This window comes from Zonotrichia leucophrys, chromosome 8, assembly GCF_028769735.1.
Source record: "Zonotrichia leucophrys gambelii isolate GWCS_2022_RI chromosome 8, RI_Zleu_2.0, whole genome shotgun sequence".
Classification (NCBI taxonomy): domain Eukaryota; kingdom Metazoa; phylum Chordata; class Aves; order Passeriformes; family Passerellidae; genus Zonotrichia; species Zonotrichia leucophrys.
Genome location: NC_088178.1, coordinates 9,921,507 through 9,942,783, shown reverse-complemented (window position 1 = coordinate 9,942,783; position 21,277 = coordinate 9,921,507). Strand labels below are relative to the sequence as shown.

Here is a 21,277-nt window from a genome sequence, read left to right as displayed (position 1 = left end):
CCAAACCCTCACCTCTCTCTCCAAAAAACCCTGAAGGATTATCTGGGTTGGAAATCAACCATTTGCTAAATATCCAGTTAAAATGCTAATTTTATCCTCCTCTGTGCCAGTTTAGTTACATTCAAGAAACCAAAATAAAACCCCCAAAATTATTAATGTACTGTAAAGCTCATTCACTAGGTCCAGATCAGACCACTGGAAGGCTTTCTTTACCTTGACAAAAGAAAGATTAATAAGAAGGCCTAATGTACAATTTATGTCCCTTATCATAGAAAGAATAGGTGGGAAAAGACTTTTAAGATCATGAAATCCAGCTGTTAACCCTGCCCCACCACTAAACCATGTCTGTAAGTGCCACATGTACACATCTTAAATACTTCCAGGGAGGGAGGCTCCATCACTCTCCAGGCAGCCCGTTCCAATGCTTGACAGCTGGTTTTGGTGACAAAAGTTTTGCTAATTTTGCCAATCTAAACATAACCTAGTGCAAGCAGAGGCTGTTTCCTCTTCTCCTATCACTTTTTCCTTGGGATAGGAGACCAATCTCCACCTGTCTACAGCCTTCTTTCAGGTAGTTGTGGAGAGTGATTAGGTCTCCCTTGAGAAATTAATGTAGGAGCAGCTACAGAACATTAGACAAACAGGATGTTTCTATATTGCTTCCTAATCTGTACCAGTAATAACAAAAATAATGTTTCACATGGTCTTGGTTTTGTCTGGAATAGAGTGAATTTTCTTGCTGGTAGCTGGTGCAGGGCTGTGTTTTGGGCTCAGAGTGAGGGCACTGTTGCTGACACTCTGGTGTTTCTGGTGTTATTTTTACCTATTTGAATTTTATGGTACTATACTAACATAACCAAATCAAACGAAACCCATCACTCAGGGTTTTCCTTGCTGTTACCTCAGTTTAGTTTTCTTATAACTTTTGGAAAATTTGCTGTGAATTCCAGAAAAGCAGCTTCTCCAGAGCAGACCTGGTCAGCAGCTGCACTGGAGATTGAAGAGGACAAGGCCATGTGACACTTCTGTGCTGAATGCTGAGGCTTGTTTTGGACACTGCTAAGAGAACAGCACTGTCCAAGTGTACAAACATGAACAAGCAGCCTGCCCTGTAGCAGGGAGGGAGGGCTGAACTATGAGATATTGCACAAAATTCCAGATTCTATCTGGTAATTCAATCACTGAACTCTACAAAAAGGCAAAAAAAAAATAAAATTAAAAAATCTGTTTGATTTTGATAAGAGAAGGAGATTGTGAAACAGTGCTAGTGATTCTCTGACATTACCTGGCTACAAAGTCAGAACCAGATGGACCATCCACATAATTTCTTCTGTTAGCATTCAAGCTGTGAGCAGAAGCTGCATCTTTTGCAGGTTCAGCTGCCAGGAAGAAAAAGTTTAAGTTATTATAGTTTAGTATTCAGTTAAATTACAAAGTAGAAAAGCTGTCCAAAATAACCTGAAATAATGATTTTCAAAGATTAAAATAATTTTCACTGATTCCATGATTTAGATTAAAACTGTCACTTCCTTTCATCTTTATGTCCTCCAAAGCTCCTGTACTGGCACTAATTAAAGAAATGGAGACTGACAAAATAGACTAGAAAAATCAAGGGAAGCACAAATACAGAAAAACAAACTAAAAAAGAGCCACAAAATTAAAAGTAAACAGTTTTAGTAAAAGTTATTTTGGAAGAAGTGTTTCTGATACAATTTCTCCCCAAACCCTTAGAGCGACTAGAAAAAAGGCTTTTTGTCACACCCTAAACCAGTTAGCACTATTTAAAGATTTATGTCAGATTTGTATGTGCTGTAAAGCATAAAAATGAAGAAAATGTATAATAGCCACCCAATGAAAATCTCTTCCTAGTGCATGGAAAGCCAATCACAGCACTGCTGTGTGAACATTTCAGTTACCTGAAATGTTATTTACCTGAAAGTAGTCATTAACAGATGTCAAGATCTAACAGAAAGGTGCATTTTTAAATTTGAGAATTGCTGATGGAAGATGGTGCCTTTGCACTTGGTACAAAATGAAATTTTACAATTAGCTCCCTATTCACTTTGCCCAGATTTATGATTCTTTCTCTTGGTATCTTCTCAGCAACACAAGCTCTTCAGGCTAAATTCTGTTCTTGGTTTCTTATTATGTTTGTAATTCTTGCATGGGCATAAATGGATTCAAGGCTTGTTTAGGTCAGGAAAATTTGCAAGTGATTATACCACAACAATTTAAATGAGTTTTTGGTAACAGAAAGAAAATCTAATTATGATTTATGAGATGAGATGAAGATTTACAATGAAGAAAGAGAACTCTTTTCCTTCTTTAAGGGGGTTGCACACTGCCAAATCCTGTTAACTAAAATGTTCACTGCATCTGTGAACACAATGGCAATCTGTATACACATACATATCAAAACATGCATATTAAGGCCAATCCATAACATAATTACCTTGGGGATGCACAACAACACGGGGCTGTACAAATGATGGCTTCACCACTTCAAACCACCAGAACAATTCTGCCATGAACACCATGTAATTGCTCTACATGAAATAAAAAAAAGAGAGAAATTGATGTTAGAACACAAGCCTGCAAGTAAACAGATTAAGCAGCATTTGGGAGATGACTCTGTGTTTCAGCCAGTTTACAATCTCCATTTATTTTATACAATCCCCACTGTATTTTTCAGAAATAGAGACCAGTACAACTGATCTGAAGCACCAATACATAACTTGACCAGATTGCAACCAATTGGGTTGAAATGTTTCATAACAAGCATATGCTCTAGCCTGATGTCTTGCAGGGAGGGCAGAGAGGAGCAGGATGGGTGAAAAAAACGCCTGCCAAAGATCAGCCATTTCCATTAAAAATAGCACTGAAAAGCCCACTGCAAGGGCAGATAACACTTTTTTTCAGATTTTTAATATTAAAAAGCATGGTAGCCCCTTGTTTTAGAAGTTAGAAACTGATTTTGGCTTTTGTGTTAAGTATGTGCATTTGTCATACTTGTGAAGTTCTACCCAAATTTACAAGCCTTTAATGCAAAACAAAAAACAGCAGCAGACTTTCTTGGCTGCAGGTTAGAACAAGGTTTTAGCTCCAACGGTTTATGCACTGCTGATATTTATGTCCCTACTGTATGTTCCCATTACACAGCTATGAAACACACAGTGTGGGAGCCACCAGATTAAACAGGAGGGGAAAAACAGATGAAAAGGAAAAAAAACAACTGGTGACAAACTGCATCAACAACAACAACAAAAATCAATAGAGGAAAGCCAGGCAGGAGCAGTTGTTTCTGCTGCAAGAACATACGAGGAGTGCAAAAAGCCCAGAAGGCTGTTGACTGTGGAGGCCAAAGAATTCAGAGGCCAAAGGTTCTGCATCTTCCATGCCACTTCATATCTAGAAATATCAGCTGAAGGAGATCAGCAAATATCCAGGTTTGAGCTGGCTCAAACAGGTGCACAGACCTTTGCCACCAGTCATACAGAGTCTGAAGATGTAAACAATGCTTATACATTAAACTGGGAAACTATAATTAAACAACTTTTTGTTTCAAACAGTTTATTTCAAAAATTTGAAACAAAAATGTCATTCTAATTCAAAAACAAACCACAGGCATTAAGGGTAAGAAAGTAATTGTAAAATAAACAAAATATTTACTAAAAACCTTTTGATAATAAATGAGATAATTTAAATTCCACATCAGTGTATTTGAAAATATAATTTTGAGTATCTGTTTCACACTTTTGCTTCAGATTTCTTTTTCCTGAAGATTTCTAACATAGATAAGCCTATACTTCAGCAAAGGGACATTCAGACCAAAAGCTACTCCTACACTGCACTATATGGTGAAGGGATCAGGCAGATGTAGCATAGCTATTACACAGAAGTTATAAATAGAATAGGAAAAACCCCATCGCTGTTTATTCAGCTTGACAGAACTGAATGAGGAAAAGTGCATAGCAGAATCTTTTCCATTCAAGTTAATGTCAAGCATAGCATTTCAGTACCACACACTGAACTCATTAGGAAGCTTAGACCAAGAAAAAAACCAGATGTACTTCTCAGATGAATTTGATTTTTAATACTACAATTTCAAAATATTATAAATTCTCTCTGAATATCTTCCCCTTCCCTCTCCTTAAACTTTCATATTTTTTACTTGATTTTTAAGTAAAAAGTTAAATCATAAAATGTTCTAATCATAGCTTTGTCTCCATCCAAAATAATATTGCATTTAGATACTCCAATTTCTCATGTTTATGTTGAAATGCTGCATTTCAACAAAAAATAGACACACAGTGTGACTATTTTATGAAGGACAAATATTCCTTCTGAGAATATCTTCTATGCAGTGCTGAGCTGCTGCAAGCCAGTTTGTTTTTCGAAAGCCACCAAAGCAGTATTTACTGAACTAAAAATGAAAGTGCTGCACAGCCCACTGAGAACAGAGGCTATTTAGATGTCTGATGGGGAGCCATCAGGATGGAAATCACGTTTTCTCACAGGTTATTTTTAGTCAGAACGACTGAAGGGAAAGACTGATGATCAGTAACAATTTTTTTTGGAAAAACTAGCAGTGGGTCTGTAGTAATGTTGCTATTCAGAACTCAAAAGAATGTACATATGATTTCCAATAGATTTCTGCCTTAATTATGGTGCCAGAAATTCTAACAGCTTGCCATATGATTATCAGATGCACTTACATACAACAATATTTTAACAGTTATTAAAAACTAAGGAAGCTCTGAGCAGTCCAGGCAGGCTCAAGCCCCCTGAACAGCAGATGGCAGACTTGCAGCTTCAGAGATCACGTTCTCATTTAATTTCATTTCATTTAATCTCATTTAATTTCGAATACTTCAAATAAATTATACCCCCCTAACACCTATAGGTTTTAGATCTGCATATTTAGAGAATAACCACAATATCACACCTACAAATGATACATATAATTTGTCACCAGGCTTGCATCCACTAAAATTGGGTGTGAGAGCAGCTGCAGAAGCTTTTAGAATTTTTTTCAAAATGAACATAAAATACACTGTGAAATTTTTGCCATGATGCACATTCAAATCTCTGTTCAGTGGGTCAGAAAAGGTCCTGTCCAGTGCAAATCCACAGCTTTTTTGTCATACAAGTGCCAAGGTAAATGCTTCAAGACTGCAGAAACTGGAGTGTCACAAACTGTCTCGAGAAGGCCAGACTACAGCAGTGCATGATCTAAGCACTACCAGTTTGTCCTCTGTCCTGCCACAGGCTAAGAAATGCCACAAGAAGTCAGTTTTCAAACCCACTCTGCCTTGTTTCAGACCACAACTGAGAGGGAAGAGCGGCCCATTAACATCAGCGAAAGCAAACCACACTGCTTCCCTTTAAATAATGAGTCAGGAACATTTGGTCCCTCTCAGGGAGAAACTGTCTCAAAAAACTGTTCCCTGGTTGAATCTTACTTTTAATTCCCGATCCTCAGTCGTTTTAACCCAGCCAGATGGGAATGAAATGGCTGAACTGACTCCCACCATACATAGTAAGTGCCTCACCAAGCAGAGCCAGCTGCTCTCCCAGGTCCTTAAGGGGTTCCAGTTGCCAGTTCAGGCTTAGGTGAGCAGCCTGGCTGGCAGTGGGAGGGAAAGCTGTGCAACATGTGTGGACATCGTGCAGCCCTGAATTTCTAGGATTTATCTATGCAATATACTTGAACACTATCTTTCACATCTCTGGTGCTGATTACAGCTTCTGCTTATGTTATTTACAAATAAACACCATCAATATTACATCAGAAAGTACAAGTATTCAAAACTGCTCAAGTGCAATAAATATTTTTTAATATAAATCACAGAATGACTAGGTTGGAAGAGACCTTCAAGATCATCAACACTTCAGATATCATATACTCCTGTTCAGTTCAGCAGCAGGAAAAAAAAAGAAGTTCTGGATCTGAATCAAAAAAGATCTGACAGTGCAAATGTTTTTTCTGCCACTCTGGTTGGTAATCAGGTGCAAAAATAAGGTACCTATTCTATATGCCTAGTTGTGATTCTGCAGAGTTTGGAGTCTGGCCCACATCTAGGTCAGAGGAACGCCCTTTCAGCCAAGACACAGCAATCATCTCTCACATTTGCGTCATTTCACATTCTGAAAGCTTTCATTCCAACAAATATGCCTTCTGCATGAGCTTGGGTGAGCAGACTCTCCAGATCTCAGCACACAGCAACCAGAGAAGACAGACTCAAGATTTCTATTATTTCTGCTTGTTAAATATGCAGGGAGGATTCAGAAAACATTGTGATTATTTTTATGTAATCGCTCTCGACTTGTGTTTGTCTGTCTCAAAGGATAACAACCAGGAACCAGTATGGTCCCCTGTTGGTGCCTCAAGCATCCATGGAACGTATTGAAATTTTTTTTCTTTAATATCAGTAGCCCTGCCTTAGTAAACATCTTATGAAGAACTTTACAAATGTATTTTTCTTAGAGGAAAAGAAATGGGCAATAAAGAGCAACAAAACTTTCTGCTTCCTTTGATTATGACACATTAAAGCTGTCCAGAAATCCAGACAAAGCTTATTTCTGCTCTGTGCTAAACCAGAACTAAGCCAACGGTTTCATCTGCTGGGAAATCTCAGAGCCTCTATCAAAGACTTAGGATGCTTAAGTGAAGTCAGTGTTTCTGTGCATTTTGGTGGGAAAACTGAAATCACCTTGGTCAAGTGTTGCACTAAATTTCTGCATCATATCCTATCTCTAACTTCCTTTGATTTAATGTACCAGGACAGTGCAGGGTGCCCTGGGAAGAATGTGAGGTATGTGGTTTGTGCTGGATCCCTTAAGAAGAAGTTCTGCTCTCTTCCTTCTCAAGAACCAGCAGCAAGTCAGGATACCTACTGGAATTTCTAGGACCACACAAGGCACAACACTGTAATTCCAAAAACTCTGCTGAGATTTTTTTCTTGAGGGTTTTTCCAGTAAGATATCAGCAGTTGGTATTTTTTACTTTTTCTGTCACTACTGTGTAGGTAAGAGGTTTGTAAGCCAAAAGCACAGTGGCACCTACTGTGCAGTATGAGCTCCTCTGAAAACAGACAGGAATTTCTGCTGATTAACAAACACAAACCTCTACAAATAGTAAGACTTCATACTATGTCCATTTTGTAGGCTGAGATGAGTAGCTTCCACAAACCAGTGTAACTCAATGTGCAATATTTAAAATATCCATTCACAATACAAGTTTTTTTTAAGTGACAGTAAAATTCATTGGAGAAAAAACACATTTATTAAAACGTACTCTACTCAGATGCACTGGAAAACTAAGGAGGAACTCTTTTAACAATGAATTTATTTTCCAAGCAAATTAACTCTTAACACTGGAAAAACAGAGTTTACAGCACTAGCTGAAGTTTCCATGCCAAGTTTTAGAAGAAAAACTTGGCAGGCTTCCTTTGTAGCATTTACATCTAAATAAGCATCCATGCCACAACAACTTGTAAAAACATGATCACAAAAGGGCTCTCTCAGATCTAGAAATACTCTAACTCTTTGAAAGAACTCTAAATCCTATCTAAAATCAGTGTTCAGAAATAGCAAAATCACTAAGTGTAAAGTCTGATGCATTGGGATATTGACAAAATATTTACTATAGTTAGGTTTTTTGTCATTGAAGCTTCCTAGTGCATACTGGTTTGAGAAATAATTCAAGCCATTACTATAAAAACGGTATGACTAATTGTCATGAATCAAAACAAGAATAACTAATTCTCCCTGCTTACAGATACATATATTTCATATATCTGTAAGCAGAGAGAAACCATCAAAGTGCAGTGCAGGAGTCCTGCAGGAGCCCCCTGAGTGTGGCTGTAGGACAGGAGTGCAGCCAAGGCAGACTGCAATGCAGCAGAGGCAGAGCACTGCATGTGAAATTTAACAGCACCAAAAGCTGCCTGAAAGCACTCACTGCACAGCTCTGCATACACAAAATAAAGCAGCAACAGCCAAGGAGTCTAGACTTAGGTCCTGCTGCCCTTACTCACCCTGGCAGCTCATTACTTATTTGGAAAGGGTTGGGTTCAACCCTACAGGAGACAACAAAGCTGTATTCAAGCTCTGGCCTCTGTGACTCTGCTTGTGAGATTGCTAGAAAATCATAAAAGCAGTGAAATGACCCAGATATTTAGAAACCAATTACATCCCATCTGCAATGGATATGCTGACTTCAGAAAAATAATATTTCATTCCCTAAAGGCAAGCCAACAAGAATCTTAAGCAAATGAAGTATGTTTTGTATAGAAGAAAGTCTTGGTGAAACAAAATAATGAAAAATTAAAATTACAATTAGGCAAGAAATTGTTCAGTTGCTCCTTGTTATACAGGCTGAAAGAATTACAGAATAATGTTTTATTTTCCTCTTTCTAAATGAGCAAAATCTTAGATTGATGGAATACACTTAATTGCTTATCCAAACAACTGTATTTGTTGGAATTATGTTGCTGCTAATTTTTGGGGCATCAAGCCCTTGGTTGCTCAAAAAATTTAACTCAGAAATTAACTCAGAAATTTACACTTTGACAAAACTAAAAGAGCTTTAAGATTAAAACACGTGAAATGGTGTATACAGAAATGAGTAAGAACAGTGAGTAGTAATTCCATAAACAAGTCCTTAATATTTCCACCCATTGTTAAGGCCTTGATACATTGAAACTAATGCAGATCACTATTACATTTCAACAGAAATACTGCAGATTACAGACTTCAACTATTAATTAATCAGAAAAAAGATAAAGTAGGAAACAGTTTTGCACAAAATCAAAGTTCTTACAAATCCTTTCCCAAAGGCTTTTTAAAAAAATACTTGGAAATTACTAGGAAAACATAACGGCCAAAAGAAGGAGGCTTTTCATTCTGCTGAAATCTGTGTCTTGCATGCTATGTCACAAGAGAAGCCATACAGCAGCAGACTAAAACTCTAGTTTAGTAAAAGACTAAACATATCACTAACAAAATAGTTGCTTACAATTTTGTTTAAGTGTTTTATTTTTACCTTTATTGAAGAAGCTGCATAGAGCATATCCTCAAGACTGAAATGGCAACACTGGTTGAGGTATTCCTGACAAAATTCTTGGATCAGCTGTAGATTATACAGGCTGTCAGCCAAAGACATTGTATCTTTCAAACAAATATCTAAAAAGGAAGAAAATAAGCAAAGATTAGATACAACTCCAAATTCCCAAAAATTGCATTTTGGCTTTTACTGATTCAGGAGCATTTACTGAATAATTTCAGATATCATTTCTGCCCCACTCCTCCCCACCAGATACTTTTATTTTTCTAATTCAGAAATGAAAGAAATTATTAATTTACATTTTATCTTTTAATTTCTAAATATTTAGATTTTTTTGTAAAAATTAATTTTGTTCTTCACTGTTGGAAAGTTAATTTGTTTCTGTTTTGCCTTTTGTGAAAATATAAGTTATTCTCTCAACCCAACTATTTCCATGTAATGAAAAAATACATCTAATCACTAATTTAATTTTTTTTTAATAATTATGTTTTCTATAAAACAAACGCAGTAAGAAATAGGCACGTTTTTGCATACATTTCTCTGTACATATTAGTTCTTTGTCTTTAAACAGAAACACATTTTAGCATCAATAAGCCTGAATCTTCACAAAAAACCAGCCTGGTCTTAGGCATTCATGTTTGTGGATTGAGATGTTTGAGATGAGATTTTCCAAGGAGCTGAAGGCTGTTATATAAATTATCACTCTCTGAAAGTGCTATTTAAAGACAAAGAAGTGGTGGTTGTGAGCACACTTGTGTAGTTACATTGTGTAGTATTCTCTGACTAGTATTTAAGCCCAGATACTCTCTGTTGTCTTTTTATTATTGCTGCTTGGAATAATAAGTCCCATGAAAAAAAGACAGTCCTCTTAAAAAAAAAGGACTGAAGAAAAGAATTAAATATACTTCCAGAGCATGCATCAGATTTTATTGCTAAAGCAACAATGTATGACAGAACTCTACATAAGTTTTGAATTGTTAAGGATAAAAGGTTTCTTCATAAAAGAAATCTACTTTGATCCCAGCAGGATAAGGGGATCCCAGCAGGATAAGGACTCCCACCCTGAAGAAAATCAGACATAGTCCATAATTCCAAATCCACAGATGATGATCAATAGGAAAAAATGTTTGACTAAACTGACTGAAATGAGATTAATGCGAAGTCATACATTTGAATCTAATAAAATTCTAATGTGATTCACTGACTGAAGGTGATATGGAGCAGGGAGTTAGCACATATTACATATCACATATTAGCCAGTGTGTGCCTTTGGCATCATGCAGTGATGAAAAAAAACAAACATGATGCTAAAACCTATCAGAAAATTCATTTCCAGCAATGACAGAGGAGCACCAAACAAAGCAGGAATGGGATGTCAGTCTGGATTTTTCTGTATGATTACAACCCTCTACAGTCAAGAACAGTAAACCCAAACTAGACAAGCTGCAGAGGAAGACTATTGAGGATAACAATGAGAATGGAAATCCACTTCAGCAAGGGAGGATGAAAAGGCTTGGTTTAGTAGCCTGAGCTAAAACAAGAGGAAGAAAACAAATCAAAAATGTGAACATCAGATTAGAAACTGTTCAAACCAAAGGATACTGCTGCAGGAACAACAAAGGCACATAAGACAGGTTACGTAAAAACCAGGAATAGGTTGGTAAAAACAAAGAATGAAATTTAAAATCATGTAAAAAAAAGGAACAGAGGGTAAAAGAAGAGTACAGATTTTCAACAGTTTGGCAGTTTTAAGATAGAACAAGATAAATTCAAGAAAGGGATTATATAATTGTGTGCAATAGTCAACTTCATGACTCAGTGGGAGTCCTTTCTAGTTCTGTATTCCTTCAAGGAAACCTATATTTGAAAGTGAAATGAAGACTTAATGAGAAGAATTTATCTATTTCAGACTACAGAGAACCCTAGAATACCATTTTCTTTTTTGTTAATGCATTTTTAGGCATTTTTGCATATATATTTTTATTACCTGCCTTCTTCACTTTCAGTACAGAACCAAATCTTAGTAAAATTCAACATGCATCAAAAACTGCATTACCTAAGTACAGGGAAGATGAGCAAAATCTTATTAAAGTGTTTCCAGTTGCTTTGGAGTACCTTTGAATTTACTTCTGAGACAATGACATGCACATTTGTATCTTTAGGGAAGATGATGTCAGGACACCTAAAAGAATATTAAAACTCAAGTTCCAAAGCTGCCATGTGCCTTGCCCTGCTGAAAGGCAGATGCTGGAGGAAGGTGCTGGTCAGGCAAGGCACACAAGGCCTTTCAGAGTGTCTGGGATCTCAGCCATGCTGGAACAGGACAGAGGCACCAGGTGTTACCACAGTCAATCCCACCCAAGTTCTAACTCTTCCCTAATCTCATATAATAGTATGCATTTGGCTGCAATGTTTATGTAAATCGAAAGTTCTATTTATCAAAATTCTCAAGCTGCAGAAGAAAGGTGAATGAATGCATCATTGTGCCTTTCATCTTCAATGCCTCCTGTGCTGAAAGCTCCCTATAAAGTGGTTGTGAATATGAATTCCAGATTTCAGTCCTTAGCAAGCTCTAAACCCTTCTTCATATTCCTGAATTTCTCAGGATGTTTCTGTCTAAGTGTTCCCACGACATCAAAGGTATCATAGAAAGAACACAGGCAGAAAATGATGGGTGTTAGCTGCCAAGACATTCTACAGCTCTTAGTTGCCAAGAGGAAGGTATAACTTTACCAGGCTTCTGAGCAAAAGAATGAGATGAAGCTGCTCATCATCACAGACAATTGCTATTATAGAACAGCATGACAGCAATACATTCTACACTATACATTTTCGGTTACTCTATAAATGATTCAGATAGGTCCCAGGTGAACTGAAAGCTCAGAATACAGAGCAACTATTTGCCATGCAGTGAAGCTGTGCAGAGCCCAGCTCTAAACTTCTCTAAGTTTTACATCTGTAACTGCTCAGATGCAAAAAAAGAACTTATGCAGCTTCAAGAGTAAGAGTTTTGCAGGTAGTTTCAAGTATGTTTATTTTAGTGTAGCAACATAAAAGCAAGCACACCAGGGAAGGACATCTGGGCTCCTTTTATTTAAATGTAAAAAGAAATGGCCACAAAATTTATATTAAACCCACCACATTTAAATGATGCCTGCTGTATGCTGCATTTAAGCACCCTCCTTCACACAGCTCCCAACACAAACAATTTAACTTTTATGGCCATGTATACAAGTTGAGAGACAGGCCAGACATACCCTCCAGTTTAATGATATCTGGGCAGTAGAAGTGGATGAGGGCTGCCAGAGCACAGCCATCTGTACCATCCTTCAGCAGATTCTCCACCAAGGGAATGCAGGGCAGCTGCTTCAGCAACGTCTGCTCCTTCCGGTAACGAGCCTGCAATGCGAAATGGACACACTCAGAGAAACAAAGGCTCTGACACGTATGAAGAAACAGAGTCATACTGTAGGTGTTACACTGCTAGTGAAAAAGCAGTATTCAAGAAATAGCTGAATATTCTCAGTATTCTATTTCCTACAACTATTCATGCCATGCTACATTTTGAACAGGATAATATAGTATCTAATACTCTAATATCTAATAACTATCTTAATAATATCCAAGAGGAAAGGAACAATGCTAATACTGAGCTTAGCCTTCAAAACAACCAAGTTTTGATGATCTCTCTATAGCACACTAAACTAAATAACATTCTATCCCTTAATTAAAATTTAACAGTCATTATTATACAATCAAAAATTATCTGTGTGCAAACACAGTGAGACAAGTCCTCAGCTACTGCAACTTCAGTTTTGTGGCAAGTCACATGGCTCTGAAGTTAACACACCTAAGTATCTTGCCCAAAATCTTATTCATACAACTGACAATGACAAATTCAGAAACAAGGAAATCTGCATTTGATCAACTCCATTTTTATTACTAGCATGTGTAAGCAGTCATAAACATAGAGAAATATTAATGGTCAAAAGTTATGACCATGCCGTGATCCAGTAATAAATAGAAATATTTCAAAAATCCAGTCAGCATATAAAGAGATCCTTGGGTTAGAATGTTGATATGGCATTTATCTGCAGTGAATATATTTTCAATAGGTTGTGGGTGTTTTTTGTCGTAAGAGAGGAGGGCTTACTGAAAAAATGGACTTAACATCATTCCTTTTTTTTTTTCACTTCTTCCTGGGAAAACAAACAGAGGTGGAAGAAAGTGGCATAGATCTTAATTTGTTAGTATTATTTACCAAGACCTTTTTAAAACAGCAGTGAAGGGTTACTGCTGTACTCACACCACAGAACTACCTACAAGCAGCAGAGTGTTTCTGAGTTAATCTTATGCTATTTAAATGCATCTATACCCACAGAGCTGCAATCTCCCTGCAGGGACTCTCAGAAATCTTTGTGGAAATCACTCTTCCCAGTAAGGCTAAAACTGACTGTTCTTACCTCCCACTCTCCTTTTGGCTGGGCTGGAGCAATTACTGATGGGACTGTACCCAAACCATTGCCCCAGCTACAGCAACTCCCTCCTCCTGTGTTTCTGCAGTGAATGAGGGCATGAGCAGGGATGGAGGTTTTATGGAGGGGCAGGAATTGTTTAGGCCAACTGTGCATGCAAAAAGGTCTGTGGAACCACAGACTAACCCTGAGGGCTGTACTTACTGTCACTGGATTTCTGTCAAGGATCACATGGCATTATTTTAGTGAATGTCAGTGTCCTCTAACTGGCCTAAGAACTAAAAGCCTAGTCTGGCAACAGCAGCCACATCAGTTCTAGAAAAATAAAGGGCTTGTGCTTGGTCCAGAGAACTTATACCTCAACCAATTAATATTTAATAAAACCCCTGAGACTTAGTTGTTATTTCATGCTTTTAGTGTAGTTGCATTTGTGCGCCAAATATGCTTTATAAAAATGAAAATCCCATTTCTGTGTGCTAGAGGAAACATTAACACCAAACAAAAATCATGTTCCTGTTATGCATTATTCATATTCTTTTCTTCATGTTCTTAATACTCCCTAGTATATATAATGAAATAGGTCAATTATAATTGCAGTGAAAGTTTAATCTCTCTCACTCTATGGCAATCCAGTGACCCACTATGATGAAAAAGCTCTAAGTTTCAAATTCCATGTTACTATGTCCATGTATGTCCTCCTCAACATGACTGAAATTAAGTCTATGAAATACCACAATTTAATTATGATTAAGCATCAATAATAGTAACAGATACAGGTATAGATGGACTGAACATCATCATTCTACAAGCTCTGTTTAATTCATAAATTCTTTTGAATAGTATCTTTTAATGGAGTATTCAAAAATATTTGAAACTGACAATCTAGTGGTGCTGCACAGTAAATCTTGTGAAAAAGTACATTGCATTTTGATGATGCCTTCACTGGCCTCATGAACAGTGCCCACCCATGCTAGAAACTGTGTCATATCTTTGAAGTGGACATAGAGGATTTAAGCCATTGTAGAGAATGCCAGGCACATTACCATTCAGGAAAGATAAACTCATAAAACCTGATCTGCTAGGTTCATTTCTGTACAGCAGGCATCATGTTTCATTTTGGTTGAAAAGATAAAAGAAATTATACTGAAAAAATGAAAGACTTGGTAATTGCACTGCATTTTAAATAACCTTCCATTTGAAGAAACTCTTCTCATCAGCTGCAGTGTTTGCTACTAAATACATATATATATGCAATAATGCAAAATATGAACTTCTACATTATAAAGCTCTAGAGCTAATTGAAACATAAATGCTAATACAGGCATCTTGTTTCTGAGATCCTAAACCATCCTGATTTAGCATCTTTGAGCTTATTTCACTTAACCTAGTCTAGGTGTAGTCAAGACACTTGCCTAGAAACAAGGTCAGTTAAAGAACAGCACACCAGCTACTCTCTCCTAAGTGCTTGTGTGTATTCAGAGCTAATCATTAAGAATGAATGCTCTTACACATTTACCATACAGTAGATAAAATGTTATAAATGTACTTATCAGAGGTTTTAGCTGCCTCTATGCTCAGGAATATCTGTCACTATGAAATGTGCTCTGTTCTAAAGGGGAGAGACAGAAGAGTGGCTCAAGTGATAGAGCAGCCTGAGGGTTATCAGTAGCACTTGGGGTTTAACTGCATCTCTACTGAGCTAACAACACAAAGTAACATAAATACCACTAATTCAAGTTGTTTACAGATAACTGGCAGGCAAACTGGAGTTAGCTTCTCAACAGATGGAGTATTTTAGAGTTGAATATCATTTTTATGCAAAGGAAGATACTCACTAGTAAAACCAACACCACAGACAAAAACAGAACACAGATATTCTGAAACTGTTTTCAAGTAGCCTTACTCTGACAAAATAAGACAAAAAATTTGTGATATCATGGTCCACCTGATATTTTTTTCTGCATTATTCCCTCCAATTACACTCCCTTAACTCCAAAACAAAATGAATGGGCTGTACTGTGAAGAGCAGAGTATCTGTGTGTGTGTCACAACTGCAATAGATACCTTTACAGAGACTGTCAGGAGTCTGAACACTCTCAGCCTGCTGGAGACAGGACCTTTAAATTACTTTTCCAGACACAGAGTAATTTTTCTTGTTGCCTACATGCAACTGCCTTGTTATTTTCAATTTCTTTTGCAATGTAAGAACAGTGTTTCATTAGTTATGGCAACAAACACATCTGAGGGACAGCTAGATCAATTATTTGGTAATCTTTAGAGCAATGATAGATGGGAATTAGTTCTTTGGAACTCAGATCAGAAGTATGCAATTCTGCATATACCTTAAGAGCTGTTCCCAGCCAAACCTAGCCAAATAAACAACCTGAAGGCACATCAAGTGTGAATTCCTACATGATAGAGGAAAGTAATGATAACCCCAAGGTGACACAGCACAGAGAAAACAAACTTTATATTGTTGCAGATATGCAAAAGTATTTTTTATTATTTTTAGTGAAATTATAGTTTCACTAAAAGTAGGCTGCTTTGGGTCATTTTGTGTGGGGAGAAATTAACAGCAGTCTTAAATCAGTTGAAAAAATGGAGAATTCTAGATGAATGGTGTAATGATTGCATATGCTTAGAATAAATAAGATTTCAGCTTGCATGTAGCATCAACAATCAAAAGCTACTTCTGCAAGTCTCTTTTTAGAAGACAACTGATATCAAATAGCATGTGTTTACTGAAAGTTTATGAAAAAGTAATTTATAAATGTTCATTGGACATGAGTTAATAACAGGTAGCACTGCCTTGTACAAACCCACTGACTGCTTGAAAAGTAATTCCTTATCCAGCATCATATCTCACATTTCTTTTGCACAGATTACCTTGCAAAACAGGCTTCTGCAGGTATGCACTCCTTTGCAGGGCAATCTCATAAAATTATCTCACACAGATAAATGAAATGAATGATTAGACCAGCATGACATGGACAAAGCCATTCCCAAAATAAGCAATTGATCAAAGTGAAGCAGTTGGGCAAACTTACAGGAACCAGTTTCCAAAACCATTTGGTAGGAGACTTCAGAGGAAGCAGTAGGAAAAAAGGATAAAGGCAAAAAGCAAAGGAAAAAAAAAAAAAAAAGGAACATTTTATCAGATTTCATAAATTACTTTTATAAAGCAATTTTCTTTAACATTCTCAGTTTTGTATAACAGTGAGTTGTAATTTAATGGCAAGCATAAGTGCACTGTAACCTCTGCATATTGAGCTAATTAGCAGCAATAACACTGGAGAAATATGTCTGCACTCTTTGTAGATCAACATTATAATTTTCCCACATGAACAGCTAAGATTGTCAGATCAATGCAGTTTTATGAAATGCTTTCACACATCTAATTGTACTCTACATATGCAATCCGACTGAAGAATTCATTTGAGACTTGAAGTCATGATATCACAAGTATCAAAATGAACTCCAGCAGCACACATGGGGAAGCAGGGAAGCTAAAGCAATGAAAAAAGGGATAAACACACTGTAGTACAGTACACCCAACTGCAGTGAAGCTTGTGTTAGTTTCTTCAAGCCAAACAGTAACATTCAACAATATTTTTAAACAATCATATGACAGTTTTCAGGACAAGAGGTACAGGCAGTTATATTTTTACAATGACAAATCACATTAGCATCAGCTGCATGATGTGCAATGACCTGAAATGTAGATGGAGTTTTGACTACTGACAGAGGAATTATCAGAACTAATACATAAACCTCTAAACTCCTACACAACCAGAAAAATACTAATCTGAAGCACACTGACTTCTTATACTCTGGCATAACACTTCTAGTATTAAGAATAAAAATATTATGTACCAGTACTATAAATACACACAGAAAATGTCACCACTTCATCAATTTCATTGTAGAAAAATAAAAAAATCAAAACCACAACCAAAGTGCAGGAAACAATTCATTTTGTTTTTAATGAAGATAAATATTTTCTGGAAATGGTAAAAATGCAGTTTAAAACTGCCATGGAACAAACTGCTATGGAACCTAATTATTTTATTATTTTATTGTTAAAATACTGTGCTTCTACAAAACCTTGAAGACAACTAGTAATGATACAGAGCTTTTATGGAAAAAAGCTATTGTGCACTAATGGGTGTGCAGCAGTAACACAGCTATTCTCAACATCCCTCTCCTCCATTTCACTGGATTGCAGCAGGAAAGAATCCCAAAGGCACTTAGAAGAAATCAGCTACAAGATGCATGTCAGTGTGTGGCTCTGGGCATTTCTGTTATACCCTTTACACAGGATTCAGCTTCTCAATCTCACTGAAAAATAGTCAGTGTATGGAAAACCATGGAAATTTCAAAACAAATTATCTTAATTTTCAACTACAATCAGGAATCCTAAAACCTATTATAAAGCAAGCTTTTGGCTGAATTGGCTGAGATCAGACCTAGGCTGCCTTTTATTCTATTTAACACTGACAGGAACATTGTTGTTGCATTTATCAAAGTGCAGTGTATTTCAGACCTGGAACTCAAAAACTCTACCAATGTCTGTGTAATGCTAGGGTGAAGAAGTAGCCTTTGGAAAAAAGCACAAATTTGTTTCAATTCTGAAGACTAGATCTCCCTAACAGTAACACCTCAAACTAGTAATCCAATATATATTTTTATTTATTCACCTGATTGAAACTGTGATTGAGATGACTATGAATATGCTTCAAAGGGGTAAAAGATTTTTAAAATTTAAATTCAAACATACCATAAGATTTATAAGTATACATTTTCTAAGGCCACATAAAAGAAAAGAGATGAAAGAAAAGCTGAAGTCTCTTGGACAACCTGGGAATTCAGTGCTTGTTGAACTGTCATTTCAGATCAGCAAGAATAAACTTTTTTGCCCTGGAACTTCACAAGAAACAGTCACTATGAAACAAACTAAGCAGAGAATCCTGGCTGACTTCTTCCCAATGTTTAAAACACCAACAACAAAACCAAAATAAAATCAAAATAAAACCCCACAAAACAACCAACCAAAAAAAAAAAGCTGAAAGAACAAAATTGTCCCTCAGGTTGAGAGCCTATGGTTTTACACTATGATTTATCACACCTAACAAAAAGTTTGACACACAGCTATGATAAATTTATTTCCACATAAACTCATCTTACGGTGCCAAAACACAATAGTCATGCTTTTCATGAACTGCTTATTTCTGCTCTCTTCCTTGCACCATCATTTGTGCTCATGCAGCTGTGCACTGATTGGATCAAGAAGCTGATTCTGCTGCAAACTTTTCTTCTTGACAGGTTAGCTTTTGGTAGCAGTGTGGATTTATGAAACATTAAATTCTAGCAGAAAGTGGAACTACAGTGTTAGTGTTTTACCTTCACACACGAGGTTGCACTGTTTAAACTGTTCTTACAGAAAGTTTGAAGAATTCACGTACTTAAATGAAGTTGCATTTGTTTCTCTCACAGGATTTGCATTTGACTTAAATCTGTTAAGACAGATTCAGTCTAAACCACAGAAGCAGACAGAAGAACAACATGTTTTTGGGAAAGCTCCAACTACACTGAACACCAGCAATTTAACCAGTGCAACTGTACATTCGCTACATATTATTCAGTGGAAGCCTGAAAATCAAAGCTATTTACTACAAAACTTGAAATCCTAATTCTGAAAAGAGATGCAGAGACTCTATCAGAAAAAGATGAGGTTACCACAAATCACCAGCTGATCAAGATCCGCAGAGGACTACCTGGAACTAAAAATCATACACACTCCTTCCTCTCTTATCTTCTACAGACAGCTAGTAGCAGAAGACAGAGAAAGAAAAAAAAGCAACCTCATAATCTGTTAATACTGATTTTATCTATCCAGACATAGAAAACAGGTATATCTTGGAGCACCCAATAATCTGTATTTGATGTTTAAATCTTTTGTAAATGTAGAAATTTACTCTTTGTTGAAAAGATTCACCAGAGTTCTGTAACAACACAGTAACACAGTTTGGCAGGCTTGAGGGCAACTCAATTATTTTTCACAACTGATTAATTTACAAATGTGTAACTGTAGGAAATTATGAAATTATTTTAAAATTACATGTTAACTTTGTTTCACCCTATAGGTACCTAATTTTCCTGCTTCTTGGCCAGATATTAAACGTAAAGAAGAGCCTTCCATGTTGACTAAAATTATGTATTCTTCCCATGTTTGCTTGGCCATCTCTAATCAGCAGAAGGGGCATTCAGAATTTCAGTCTGATTGCATGCAATGGACTCATCCAATGCATCTGCATTAGTTTTCCTTGTAAAGCCAGTATTCAGTACAATCCTCAGTTAAGAAATTCAGGGTTTAGTTGCGGTGTTTCACGTGTTTCTAAACCTCAGATGTTGGCATGCATGCAGTGACCATTACCTTTAGGAAGAGTAAGTGGAAACCTGGAAAATACTGTGAGACATATGACTAAAAGAAAAGCTGAGATACCAGAGCAGTAGATTAACCATCAGTTGAACAGGTTCTCAAAGAAAACCTGGAGTTAAATAATCCTCATGCTAATACAGCCCCCAAGCACAGAGTATCTTCCTTGACAAAGTAATTTATGCAGCTGATTCCCTAGTGAGACAAAAAACATAACATATACCTGGAGGAATAGTATCAAAATTCAGTGTACAGAAGAGAGGGCTTTAAATATACATTTATCTGTGACTGGGCAACTGTTTCATTTTGTTATTTTGCCAATGCATTTGTACCTTGGCCAACAAAACCTGGTTCTTCTATTCTGTTACAGCTTCACAATTCATCCAAAACACCACAATACCAGTTTTTAGGTAAATGTGTTATTCCCCTAAGTCCATTTATGGGATCAGTTACAAGCTATATAAATCTTTCAAAAATTGATTTCAAAATGTTGACAGTGAAGATAAACTATAAACTAAAATTTTTATCCTTTTACTCCTAATATTAGTTGCAAACTATAAGTGAAAATAACTATTACTGAATTTTTAAAAACCAGATAATTTTATGGAATTGGTATGATAATCATTTTCACTTTGATATATATTTATCATACTAAGACTCTCATGCAGTTTTGATTTTCAAAATTGCTCTCATCTTTCCAAGTGACCTACAAACCCCATAAAACATCCTGCTATTATTTTTGGGAAAAAGAAAAACCACTAGAGGACAGAGGAACACAGGTTATCTCTCTGGCCTCTGTTTACTTTATTTTATCTAAATCTGAGAAATGAACTTGCCAAGGACATCTTATTCTCCAGATTTCTATGCTACTATCACTACTGAACACAGTTTAAATTTTCCATGGCAGGGTATATGCACCAGGGTCACACTATTATTGTTACAACCACCATTTTCTTTTGCTGAGTCACGTTATCCTTCATTGGCATTCCTTACATTAAAAAACCCTACAAAGGCAAAAATCTTCACTACCCTCATGTTTTCTGAAGCTGAGCATTGAATCCAGGCTGGTAACCTGCCACCCCCTCAGAGTGGCACTGAAAAGGAGGCAGCAGCTTAGGTGAGAGCCGGCCAGGCTGGGAAGGAGGATTACAGCCTTGCAGCAGCTTGGAAATCTGCTCTGCATTCATGGGCAGGGATAATACCAAAGGTGTTCAGACTGATTACCAATCCTCCAGTAATAGTTCTATCACAGTAGGGTAAAGGATCTTTCTGAAGCAAGGAATTTGACATACTCTGGAA

General features: G+C 36.7%; 1 protein-coding gene across 4 annotated transcripts in view; it reads right to left on the bottom strand.

The window, feature by feature from the left end:
* Nucleotides 1-21,277, bottom strand: part of CAMSAP2 (calmodulin regulated spectrin associated protein family member 2) — an 81,051-nt gene that overhangs the window by 16,630 nt on the left and 43,144 nt on the right. For 2 of the 4 annotated variants that reach the window (XM_064720261.1, XM_064720263.1), the window contains exons 5-9: nt 16,590-16,622; nt 12,325-12,466; nt 9,047-9,186; nt 2,453-2,546; nt 1,286-1,379 (exon numbers count right to left, since the gene is read on the bottom strand). In XM_064720261.1, coding sequence (XP_064576331.1) covers nt 1,286-1,379; nt 2,453-2,546; nt 9,047-9,186; nt 12,325-12,466; nt 16,590-16,622 — 503 coding nt within the window. The remainder of the gene's footprint in view (nt 1-1,285; nt 1,380-2,452; nt 2,547-9,046; nt 9,187-12,324; nt 12,467-16,589; nt 16,623-21,277) is intronic. The other 2 variants (XM_064720264.1, XM_064720265.1) reach the window with 1 other exon arrangement.